This window comes from Oncorhynchus mykiss, chromosome 9 (assembly GCF_057628025.1).
Source record: "Oncorhynchus mykiss isolate SJ-2025 chromosome 9, ASM5762802v1, whole genome shotgun sequence".
Taxonomy (NCBI): Eukaryota; Metazoa; Chordata; class Actinopteri; order Salmoniformes; family Salmonidae; genus Oncorhynchus; species Oncorhynchus mykiss.
The window spans coordinates 18,857,093-18,868,266 of record NC_143030.1 but is presented as its reverse complement, the minus strand read 5'-3'; the positions used below and the strand labels follow the sequence as shown (position 1 = coordinate 18,868,266).

Here is an 11,174-nt window from a genome sequence, read left to right as displayed (position 1 = left end):
TCTAGGTAGATAGTGTGGTCTACAACTTATCATGAGATACTCTACCTCAGGCGAGCAAAACCTTGAGACTTCCTTAGATATCGTGCACCAGCTGTTGTTTACATATATGCATAGCCCCCCGCCCAGTGTCTTACCAGAGGCTGCTAGTCTATCCTGCCGATAGAGTGTATAACCCGCCAGCTGTATGTTCTTAATGTCGTCGTTCAGCCACGACTCAGTGAAACATAAGATATTACAGTTTTTAATGTCCCGTTGGTACGATATACATGCTTTCAGTTTGTCCCATTTAATTTCCTGCAATTGAACTTTAACTTGCTGGACGGAAGGCAAAGGCAGATTAGCCACTCGTTGCCGGATCCTCACAAGGCACCCTGATCTTTTTCCGGAAAGTTTTGGTTTCCTTCTCCAGCGAATGACGGGGATCTGGGCCCGTCATGGGTGTCTGTAGTATATCCTTTCCACCCGACTCATTGAAGAAAAACTCTGTTCTGATGTCCAGAAGCTCTTTTCGTTCATAAGATACGATAGCAGCAACATTATGTACAAAAGAAGTTACGAACAATGTGATTTTTTTTTATATAAGAGTATGGTTGGTTAAGAGCCAATAAGATGGTAGCCATCCCCTCCGGAGCCATCACCTAGTCCTGTGCCACATCTTAGTGCTACGTGTGTGTGTGAAATTAGTGTGTGTAGAATTAGTGTGTGTGGAATTTAGTGTGTGTGGAATTTAGTGTGTGTGGAATTGAGTGTGTGTAGAATTAGTGTGTGTAGAATTAGTGTGTGTAGAATTAGTGTGTGTGTAGAACCCTGGCCTCCCAGGCCTTTAGCCACGCATCACCGTCCTGCCTGCTCCCCTTCTCTCACCCCTCCCTTAACCCATCAGGGGGCCCCTGCACTAATTAGGGTCACTAATTGGGGCCCATCCAGTGCCAGGGACTTCTCCACACCTGCACAGTCATGTGAAATTCAAAGAGGTGCGCAAGGTCAGAGGTCAGATGAGGGGGAGAGAGGCGATCAGCTGTGGAGGTCCTCTGGATTAGAGAGAGAGACTTGGGGAAATGTGTGTGTGTGTGTGTGTGTGTGTGTGTGTGTGTGTGTGTGTGTGTGTGTAAGGACAGCGAGAGAGAGAGAGACATTGGGAGGGGTGGGGCACCTCTTGAGGTTAATTGCTGGGTGACCTTAGTGGACTGGAAGGCCCTCACCTCTCCTCACCCCTCCTCACCTCTTCCTTAGCCTGCCTGCTTTTCTCAGCCTAGGGTGGAATGATGGCTGCTTGTTTTGACATGCTTCACACAAGAGGCTGACTGACTTAGCCCTAGGAAAGAAAGAGCCCGGCTGCATTCCTGAGACCAGTCGACCGACCAGGGTCCTCAACAGGCAGACAGGACGGGGCGGGAGGGGATGGGGGGACCATTAGTGATTCTCTCTCTCTCTCTCTCTCTCTCTCTCTCTCTCTCTCTCTCTCTCTCTCGCATACACACACATACACACACCTCCCACCCTGTGTTCTATTCTTCCTGTTCAAACAAGCTAACACTGCTACAAAAGGGTTGGAAGGAAAAGTGTGAAAGGCGTGTAGGTTTAGTTTTTAGTCCCCATTGGTGTGCAGTGCACAGTCTTTGCCCCTTGTCTTTCTTCGGCGCCTTTTGATGATGCGTAAACAAGGAAGTGCATAGGGAAGCAATAGAGGGACATGGTCAAAGGGCGAGAAAAGACGACAGCATCGTGCTTGATAATGGTTTGATGGGGCGAAGTGGTCAATGGGCTTTAGTATGTCATTCAGAACAGTTGCATTCAATTTCAGTTGTTATGGAAACATTTAGAAGAAAGAATAACTAAACATGTTTTGAGATACAACACTGACCGTGTCCATGGTTGCATAGCATTTATTTATGTCAATGTGTTTCATATTATAAATCAGATTGTTGAAAGCGTACTTATTGGGAAAAAACACATGATTTCAAGTAAAATTGTCACATTTTGCACATTTTATTTCCCATGTGAAATCATGTGAAACAATGTGGTTTTGGAATACTTCATGTGAAATATCGTCACGTGGATTTTCACATGATCAGAACCTTACTCATATGAAATGGAACACTTCATATGAGATTATATTTCACATGAAGTTACACATTAATGTCCTGCAAACAAAAATGAGTTGTTAGGATGTCCCCAGAACATTACGAAGTACCCGCAATGTTTTCAACTAATATATATTTGACACAGGATTTACACAGTCATTATTCAACACATCCTCTCCTGGGATTTGAACTCACAACCTCTTAGTTCACAGCATACCAAACTTCCTGCAATGCCACCATGTCTGTGTCAGTAACTGATTTCATCTGTATTCCTACACTTTTGACTTCAAAGTAAACTTTGCATACGCTCAAGAAAAAATATTATATTCAGGAGTAACATTAAAACCTATTATATTTATCATAGTTATTCAGGAGTAACATTAAAACCTATTATATTTATCATAGTTATTCAGGAGTAACATTAAAACCTATTATATTTATCATAGTTATTCAGGAGTAACATTAAAACAGAATAATATGCCCCAACAACATTAGACAACTATACAGAAAGCACTAAAATAGCTGAATCCAGTAAATGAAATCAATGATGACAGAATAGTGAGATTAACTGATAACTAAAATAGCAGTGTAGATGGCATTATTTTGCTACATGCAGAGATGTATTATAGGTATTGAATGTGTATGAGAAAGCTATAGCATTTGTGGCGCAGCAGAAAGCTCAGGTATCTCAAATCCTGAGGCTGTGAGTTCTATTCCCAGATATGTTGAAAAGTCAGTGACAATGTCAAATGTTTATGTTCAACTTTGACACTATTTTAGCTGAACATTGTACCACTTACCTTAAAACCCCATTTCATTTCATTACTTCCATTCCAACAAAAATAATCATGTGAAATAACTGTTTTCACATGTTGAGCTGAATTGTTCACACGTGAAAACAAAAGAGACGTGATGTCAGTTTTTCCACATGTATTCCATATAGAGTTGACATGTTAACACCACCTTTACACATGTGAGGAGAATACAATCTAATTCGAACTCTCACAGGTGGAATTGCATTTTCACGTTTGAAAAACTTTTGTTGTGCAGGTCTGCTCATTGGCTAACCCAGTCCACTGAGCTGACTCACATGTTGTACAGGTCTGCTCATTGACTAACCCAGTCCACTGAGCTGACTCACATGTTGTACAGGTCTGCTCATTGACTAACCCAGTCCACTGAGCTGACTCACATGTTGTACAGGTCTGCTCATTGGCTAACCCAGTCCACTGAGCTGACTCACATGTCGTGCAGGTCTGCTCATTGGCTAACCCAGTCCACTGAGCTGACTCACATGTTGTGCAGGTCTGCTCATTGGCTAACCCAGTCCACTGAGCTGACTCACATGTTGTGCAGGTCTGCTCATTGACTAACCCAGTCCACTGAGCTGACTCACATGTCGTGCAGGTCTGCTCATTGACTAACCCAGTCCACTGAGCTGACTCACATGTCGTGCAGGTCTGCTCATTGACTAACCCAGTCCACTGAGCTGACTCACATGTTGTACAGGTCTGCTCATTGACTAACCCAGTCCACTGAGCTGACTCACATGTCGTGCAGGTCTGCTCATTGACTAACCCAGTCCACTGAGCTGACTCACATGTCATGCAGGTCTGCTCATTGGCTAACCCTGTCCACTGAGCTGACTCACATGTTGTACAGGTCTGCTCATTGGCTAACCCAGTCCACTGAGCTGACTCACATGTTGTGCAGGTCTGCTCATTGGCTAACCCAGTCCACTGATCTGACTCACATGTTGTACAGGTCTGCTCATTGACTAACCCAGTCCACTGAGCTGACTCACATGTTGTACAGGTCTGCTCATTGACTAACCCAGTCCACTGAGCTGACTCACATGTTGTACAGGTCTGCTCATTGACTAACCCAGTCCACTGAGCTGACTCACATGTTGTACAGGTCTGCTCATTGACTAACCCAGTCCACTGAGCTGACTCACATGTTGTACAGGTCTGCTCATTGACTAACCCAGTCCACTGAGCTGACTCACATGTTGTACAGGTCTGCTCATTGACTAACCCAGTCCACTGAGCTGACTCACATGTTGTACAGGTCTGCTCATTGACTAACCCAGTCCACTGAGCTGACTCACATGTTGTACAGGTCTGCTCATTGGCTAACCCAGTCCACTGAGCTGACTCACATGTTGTACAGGTCTGCTCATTGACTAACCCTGTCCACTGAGCTGACTCACATGTTGTACAGGCTCGTGCCTCTTCGCTCGGTGATGTTTATTTGATGTGTTTCATCTGACCCTAATCCAACGCACAATCTGTTGGACATCTTATTTAGAACTGTGTCGGGGCATCCCATCCAGAGGTATCATGGTATATATAACATATGATACATAATGAATGATATGTAGACTCACAATGTATATATGGAAGCTAATTGTGTCATTAATGTGTTACGTTTCTGTATAAACATTGTCTTTTGTTTATTTCCACCTTTTGATTTATTCACTTTTCTGCACAATGCACTTTTTGGGCATCATGATGCCCCAATAAATCCAGTCTATTTTTGAATTCAAGCCTCAGTGGTGGATTTGTCCGCTTTATCGACAGTTTTCGGGTCTCCGTCTCTCCTAGAGTCCTTATACAGTATATACATTACAACATGTTCATGGTGTTGGGCCACACTTTGTGGTGTTGTTGTTTCTCTGTAATTATTCCGATAAGTCCAGCGTAGATGTTGTGTCACTCCAACACTTTCGTGACTTCTTCTTTGCTTATTAATCAAAAGCGTACAGAGAAATCATGGAAGCGTACAGGTCACCTACTGTACCAGTGTCCACAGTAACTCCCCTCTTCCTCTCCCACTATTTTCAATCTCAAAATGAGTGTCAGTTAGTATTTTAACTTAACCTTTATTTAACTTGGCAAGTCAGTTAAGAACAATTTCTTATATACAATGAAAGCCTACCAGGGAACACTGCCTTATTCATCTTGTTCAGGGGAAGAACAACAGAGTTCTACCTTGTCAGCTCAGGGATTTGATCCAGCAACCTTTTGGTTACTTGTCCAACGCTCTAACCACTAGGCTACCTGCCTTCCAAATGATAGAATCCCAGTATAAAAGGGATTGAAGCAAGGACTAAAAGTTAAGATTACATATTGTTCTTCTTCCTGTGCAGGCATCAATGTGATCAAGGCAAAAAAAAATTGATGGAAAAATAGCATTGCCATGAAATAAAATGTTCACCTCACAGACTAATTCCCCCCAAACCAAGGACAATTTGACAACTCTCATTTTAGGTTTGTACAGTTATGTTTTGTAAAGGCCTGTATATACTGTACGTCAGTATCACCTCTTCTTTTCCTTCATTGCTTGACAATGAATTTGTTATTTTTCTTTGGGACAGACTGCAATGTCACACAATTTAATGGATTGGTAGGCGACATGACAAGAACATCAAAAACACTGTAAAACAAACCTCTTTCACCTCAAAAAATGACCCCTCTCTCCTCTCTCTCCTCTCTCTCGCTCTGTGAGTTGGCCTTGACTCCATGCTCTCCACCTAACTCTGGGAGGTTTAGTGCCTTTGCTTTTCTCCATCACAAGAATCAAATGGTTTGACCCCTTGACTATTCCCTTTTGAACAGTCTGGTACATTAGTATACAGAGAGAATGTGACATCTACACAGCACGTGTCACATCTGAAGGAGACAGACATTGTCCCCTCTCCCGCCAATAAACAAGGTTAATCACGACAAGGAAATGTTTATTTTCTCTTTAACCACTGTTCTTACAGCTCACCTCATAACCTCTCTCTCTCTCTCTCTCTCTCTCTCTCTCTCTCTCTCTCTCTCTCTCTCTCTCTCTCTCTCTCTCTCTCTCTCTCTCTCTCTCTCTCTCTCAGCCATCACACACAGAAGATTCATCTTGTGGTATCTAAACCTCCCTCGCCCTGTCTGTTTTAGTGACTACCTCATAGTAGTCTACTACCCAACAGTACGTGCAAATAGTTTCTCACAGGACTACTCCACTACACCATAAACAATACTGAGCATATGACTTAAAATAAGTTAATGTAAGCTAAACCCAAGTTTACCTTAACAAACTGAGTTAACTCAAGTTTAAAATGTCCCACAAGTTATGGTCCAAACTCAGCCAAGTGGTCCTGCACAATGCAAACTCTCCGTCTTCTCCCCCCTCCTCCTACCGCCCTCCCCCTGTTGGGCTCGCCGCTCCTCTCTGTAACTGCCGGGTTCCGCTTGCCTCCCTATTGTGGCGCTGACAAAGGGGGCCGGTGCCCTCTCGCAGGCTATGTTACAGACGGCCGTATGAGGTGGACACTCTGGGCAGGCCCGGCGTTATCTGCTGTGACACTTCAGATTATTTCCACGGCTTCCCTATCTGATCTGCACATCCAATTCAATTAGTGCCAATTAGTCAGTCCCTGCTCTGCTCTCCCCTCTCCCCGCTCCCCTCTAGCTCGTCCACCCCTCGTCCACCCACCCACCCACTTCTGTCCTCCAGTCCCCCAGCTTCTGATATTGTACCATCGTCACTAGCTAGTCGCTGCCCCACCACCCTCCATCACCGCCTGGACCAGAGAACGGTCCGCACCAGTGCTCTCAGGAACGCTTGTGGAACCCCCTTTGTGTGCCCACCACCCCCTCACCCCCTTACCCCTTCACCCACCCCCTCCCTGGCTAACTCTGGGCCCAGGCACACCTGGCCTTTGCAAATTGGGAGCCCTCAAAAAGCAGCAAGAGAAAGGCAGGATGGGGGGAGGAAGAGGGGGAGGAAGGGAGGGGCGTTGTGGTTGACAGGTCTTTCAGCATTCCGATGGAGCAAAAAGTTAATGATGGGTCTTTTGTTTGAGTCCCCCAAAGAGAGAAAAGCTGGCCGGAGAAAATGCTACAGAAAATCACTGCTTATGCCAGTGAGCAGAGATAATAAGGTACTTCACCAAGTACATGGACCGTGGGGATTTTCCCCTGTGTTTATATCGCTTACATGATCCCTTTATGTTTAGCTGAGAAAGTGCACTCATCCTGACTCGTTAGTGTGAAGTCATATCTCTGTTGTTTACCGTTCCAAATCAGTGACACTGAATTGAATTGACCTCATAATCTAGAACACATCGAACTACACAGATCCAGACCTGTAGCTACAGCCAGATAATGGAACTTCCCCAAGAACCCATAGGATCATAAGTGTGCTAACTCACAGAAATCTGAAAGTGTAACATAATGTGTCAATTAACAGCCTTATAGGAAATAGGAAAAATGATGGTCCACCATAGTCCCCTTCTCTCTCTCTTTCTTCACAATCTCTCTTTCCTTTTCTGCCCTTCTCTCTCTCCCCCATACTCTCCCATATTCATCCATCCATCCATCATTCTCTCTCTCTCTCTCTCTCTCTCTCTCTCGCCCCATCCCCTCTCTCATCCCATCCCTCTCTCCCTCCTCCCTCCAGATCTCTAATAAAAGACCCCCTCATACGCCCTCCTTCCCCAACAGGCTTTAATCTGGGCTGACAGCTTCCCCCGTAATTGGTCATAACACCCAGATGGGCCAGTCCTTAATTTGCTGTTCCCAATACAGTGATGGAGGAGGCCATGGAGGGGAAGTGGATGAGAGGCCAAAGCCTTGATTTGTTGGTTATAGATACAAGAGCAGTAAACACCCAAGGCTCCGCGCCCGACAGTTTGAACAGGCTTTTGTTCACACGTCTATTGAAAAGGGAATGAGGGCCCTCCCTCCCTCCTTACCCTCTTTCACTCTCCCTCTTTCTCACCTCATCTCTCTCTCTCTCTGTTTCTTTCGCCAGGAAAAGAGAGCTGGTGGAGCAGGGAGAGAGGAGTGTTTATTTGAAGGTGGACCTGAATATGATTATTGATTAATGATCAATCATTTTCTGATTGATTGAACAGGTGAAGGACCAGGGTAGACTTACAAGGCAAGGTGTTTAGGGTGAGAGGTGAGATGGTGTAGAATAAGGAGACACTGCTCCTGTGTGGTCGTATTTCTCCATGGGAGACTGTGGGGACAGGGGGGTACAGCGGGGCAGCCAGGCCGAGGTGAGGACCCCCTGGCACTAATGAGGGCAACCCGCTGGACACTCTGACCCTAGGGGTGTAGGGGTCAACGGGGCCTGATGGAGGTGTCAGACAGGGCTCGGTAGGGTCTTTAGTCCAGAGTGTGTGTGTGCCACTCTAAGACAGTGGAGGTCACACCCTGACCCGGTCAATGGTCACCCTAAGGGTCTCTGTGGGGGGTGTTAAGTAAGACATACTCATCCACTGGTGGCAGAGCCGAATGCCAACAATTGTTGAGAGAGAGAGAGAGAGATAAAGAGATAAAGAGAGATAAAGAGAGATAAAGACGGAGAGGAAGAGAGCTGGGCCCATATTGATACTTTGGGAATATGGGCCCTGGAGAGCTTGAATGAGGAGAGGAAACAGTATTCTCCCGGGTTGGGGTCAATTTTTTTCCCAAGCCTTGCAGCAGCAGTCCAATTAAAGGCAATTTCTCCCACTGCACATCTGAGGCCCTTGAAGCCGTGCGGTCAGTTGGTGCAGTTTGAGAAGAGGAGGAGGGGAAGAAGAGTGTTGTCAGCACACACCCCACAGGGCCGTTGGGGTGTGTGTGTGTACGCCCGTATGTGTGTGTGAAGGGATGTGTATGCGCAGTGGGGCAGCGGAACAGGACTAGGGCACGCAGATGTGTGAGTCTCTAGACTAAGTCCTGCCAAGATCTGCTGTGAGGGTCACAACCTTTACAGAATCAGTGCTCCTGCTTGTCAGTACTAATGAAGGTCAAGGTCCCACCAACACCAGCTGCATGGAGGGAGAGAGAGAGAGAGCGAGAGAGAGAGGGAGGGAGGGGGAGAGAGTTAGGGAGAGAGGGAGTGGGAAACAGGGAGGGAGGGAGGGGGAGAGAGTTAGGGAGGGAGGGAGTGGGAAACGGAGGGAGGGAGGGAGGGGGAAACAGAGGGGGAGACAGGTGGAGAGGTGGAGAGAGAGAGAGAGAGAGAGAGAGAGAGAGAGAGAGAGAGAGAGAGAGAGAGAGAGAGAGAGAGAGAGAGAGAGAGAGAGAGAGAGAGAGAGAAAGAGAGAGAGAAGGAAAGAGGGGGACAGAAACAAGGTAGACAGGGAGGCGATAGGGAGGGTGGGTTCACAGCTGTCCAGTCCAGGACAGGGGAGGTAGAGAGTAAAGATGGGCTCCTCTCAGCAGCTCAGAGGACACTACAGAGTTGAGAGGGGGAGCTACCAGCCACAGGTGCTGGTGCAGAGCACATGGGGTGAGTAGAGTATAACCTTTAGAGCTCCGTCATCATTACCATCACCACCTCTCTGGTCGATTCTTATCCTCTTTGTCTATGTGTGATTGTGTGTGATTAACGAGTGGGGGGGGGGGGGGGGCAAACCACTGTTCATCTGGTGAGGGAATTGATTGGTGTGGAATCAGTTTAACTGTATGGTGGATTTATGCGAAACTTCTGTGATCTCAGTAGATGGGAATTTATCTAGTGATGTGATAGACAGTGAAGCAAGGGGACATGTTGCTATTACATCATTGCTAGCTAACGTTTGGTTCTCTTGGGGTTTGTGATCTAACAAGTAAGAGATGGAGGGAGAGGCAGGAGTGGGTGAAGGTTAGACAGGGCAAGAGAGTTAGAGAAAGGGCAAGATAGAGGGAGAGAGAGAAATAGAGACAGAGAGAGAGGCATAGAGAGAGAAAGACAGAGCGAGAGAAAGAGAGAGAAACACAGAGAGAGAGAGAAAGACAGAGAGGAAGAGAGAGAGAAAGACAGAGAGGAAGAGCGAGAGAGAGAGAGAGAGAGAGAGAGAGAGATAAAGACGGAGAGGAAGAGAGAGAAAAACAGAGAGAGACAGAGAGGTAGAGAGAGAGAGAGAGAGAGAGAGAATGACTTAGAGAAAGAGATAGTGAGATAAAAACAGAGAGAAAGAAAGAAAGACAGAGAAATAGAGAAAGACAGATAGCATTATAGTATTACGCGTGGTGGGATCCAGCTTTAGAGAGACATGCGCTTGATTAAGATCTCTGCCTCTCTCAGTTGAACTTTTGACCATGTCACCCACCCATCATCCTCCTACGTCTGTGTGTGTGTGTGTGTGTGTGTGTGTACGTGCGCGTACATAATACCATTTATCTGACCTATGGGATCAGTTGCTGGCAGGCATTGCCTAAGCCTGAGCTGAGAACGCATGTTGCGTACACCATGGCACACCCACTCATGGTACCACTTTATTTTGCGGAAATGACTTAATATTTCCTTGGAACCTACATGGTAACATGGTAATTACAAAGTAATAACCTATGAATTACTTCATTGTGCTTTTGGGACTCTTTGCAACAAGCACCATTTGGTTCCAGGCGGTTATTGTTACAATTATTTGAAGTGAGTATAAGAAAGTCCTCACTAGCTCGGTTTCCATCCAATTGGCAACAGATTTCCATGCAAATATTCTGAAAGCCATATAAAAACAAGATGCACATTTTCCCACCAGAGATGTTTCCATCAGATGTACGCGTTGCAGATTAAAGGCTGTGCGTGATGACGTGGTGCTCATTATGGCTGGGCGCTATTAGGGGAGATCTCTTCGACAATATGCTACTCAGAACATTACAATACCAGATATTATCGTTTTGTGCCTTTAATGACTAGATTATTCCAGACTGCAATTGTTGTGCTTATTTATGGTCACATTCTCATTAAATAATCGTATTATGGCAAAAAAAATAAGGCTTAGTTAATTCATTTAGACTTCATTTTCAACATCTTGATACAGTCTATCTGATGACGCTGTACAGTTTTGATTGGTAAAGTTCAAATACCTCAAATCAAATCAAACTGTATTAGCCACATTGTAAATGAGAACTTGCTCTCAACTGGCCTACCTGGTTAAATAAAGGGCAAATTGAATTAGTCACATTGGAAATGAGAACTTGTTCTCAACTGGCCTACCTGGTTAAATAAAGGTGAACTGGCCTATCTGGTTAAATAAAGGTGAAATGGCCTACCTGGTCAAATAAAGGTGAACTGGCCTACCTGGTTAAATAAAGGTGAAATGACCTACCTGGTCAAATAAAGGTGAAC

The 11,174-nt window shown here is 45.5% G+C and overlaps 1 protein-coding gene across 1 annotated transcript in view; it reads left to right on the top strand.

The window, feature by feature from the left end:
* Positions 1 to 9,187: 9,187 nt before the first annotated feature.
* Positions 9,188 to 11,174, top strand: part of LOC110531610 (shootin-1) — a 36,452-nt gene continuing 34,465 nt past the window's right edge. Inside the window, exon 1 of the mRNA XM_036987434.2 lies at positions 9,188 to 9,353. Coding sequence (XP_036843329.1) covers positions 9,269 to 9,353 — 85 coding nt within the window. The 5' untranslated portion in view covers positions 9,188 to 9,268. The remainder of the gene's footprint in view (positions 9,354 to 11,174) is intronic.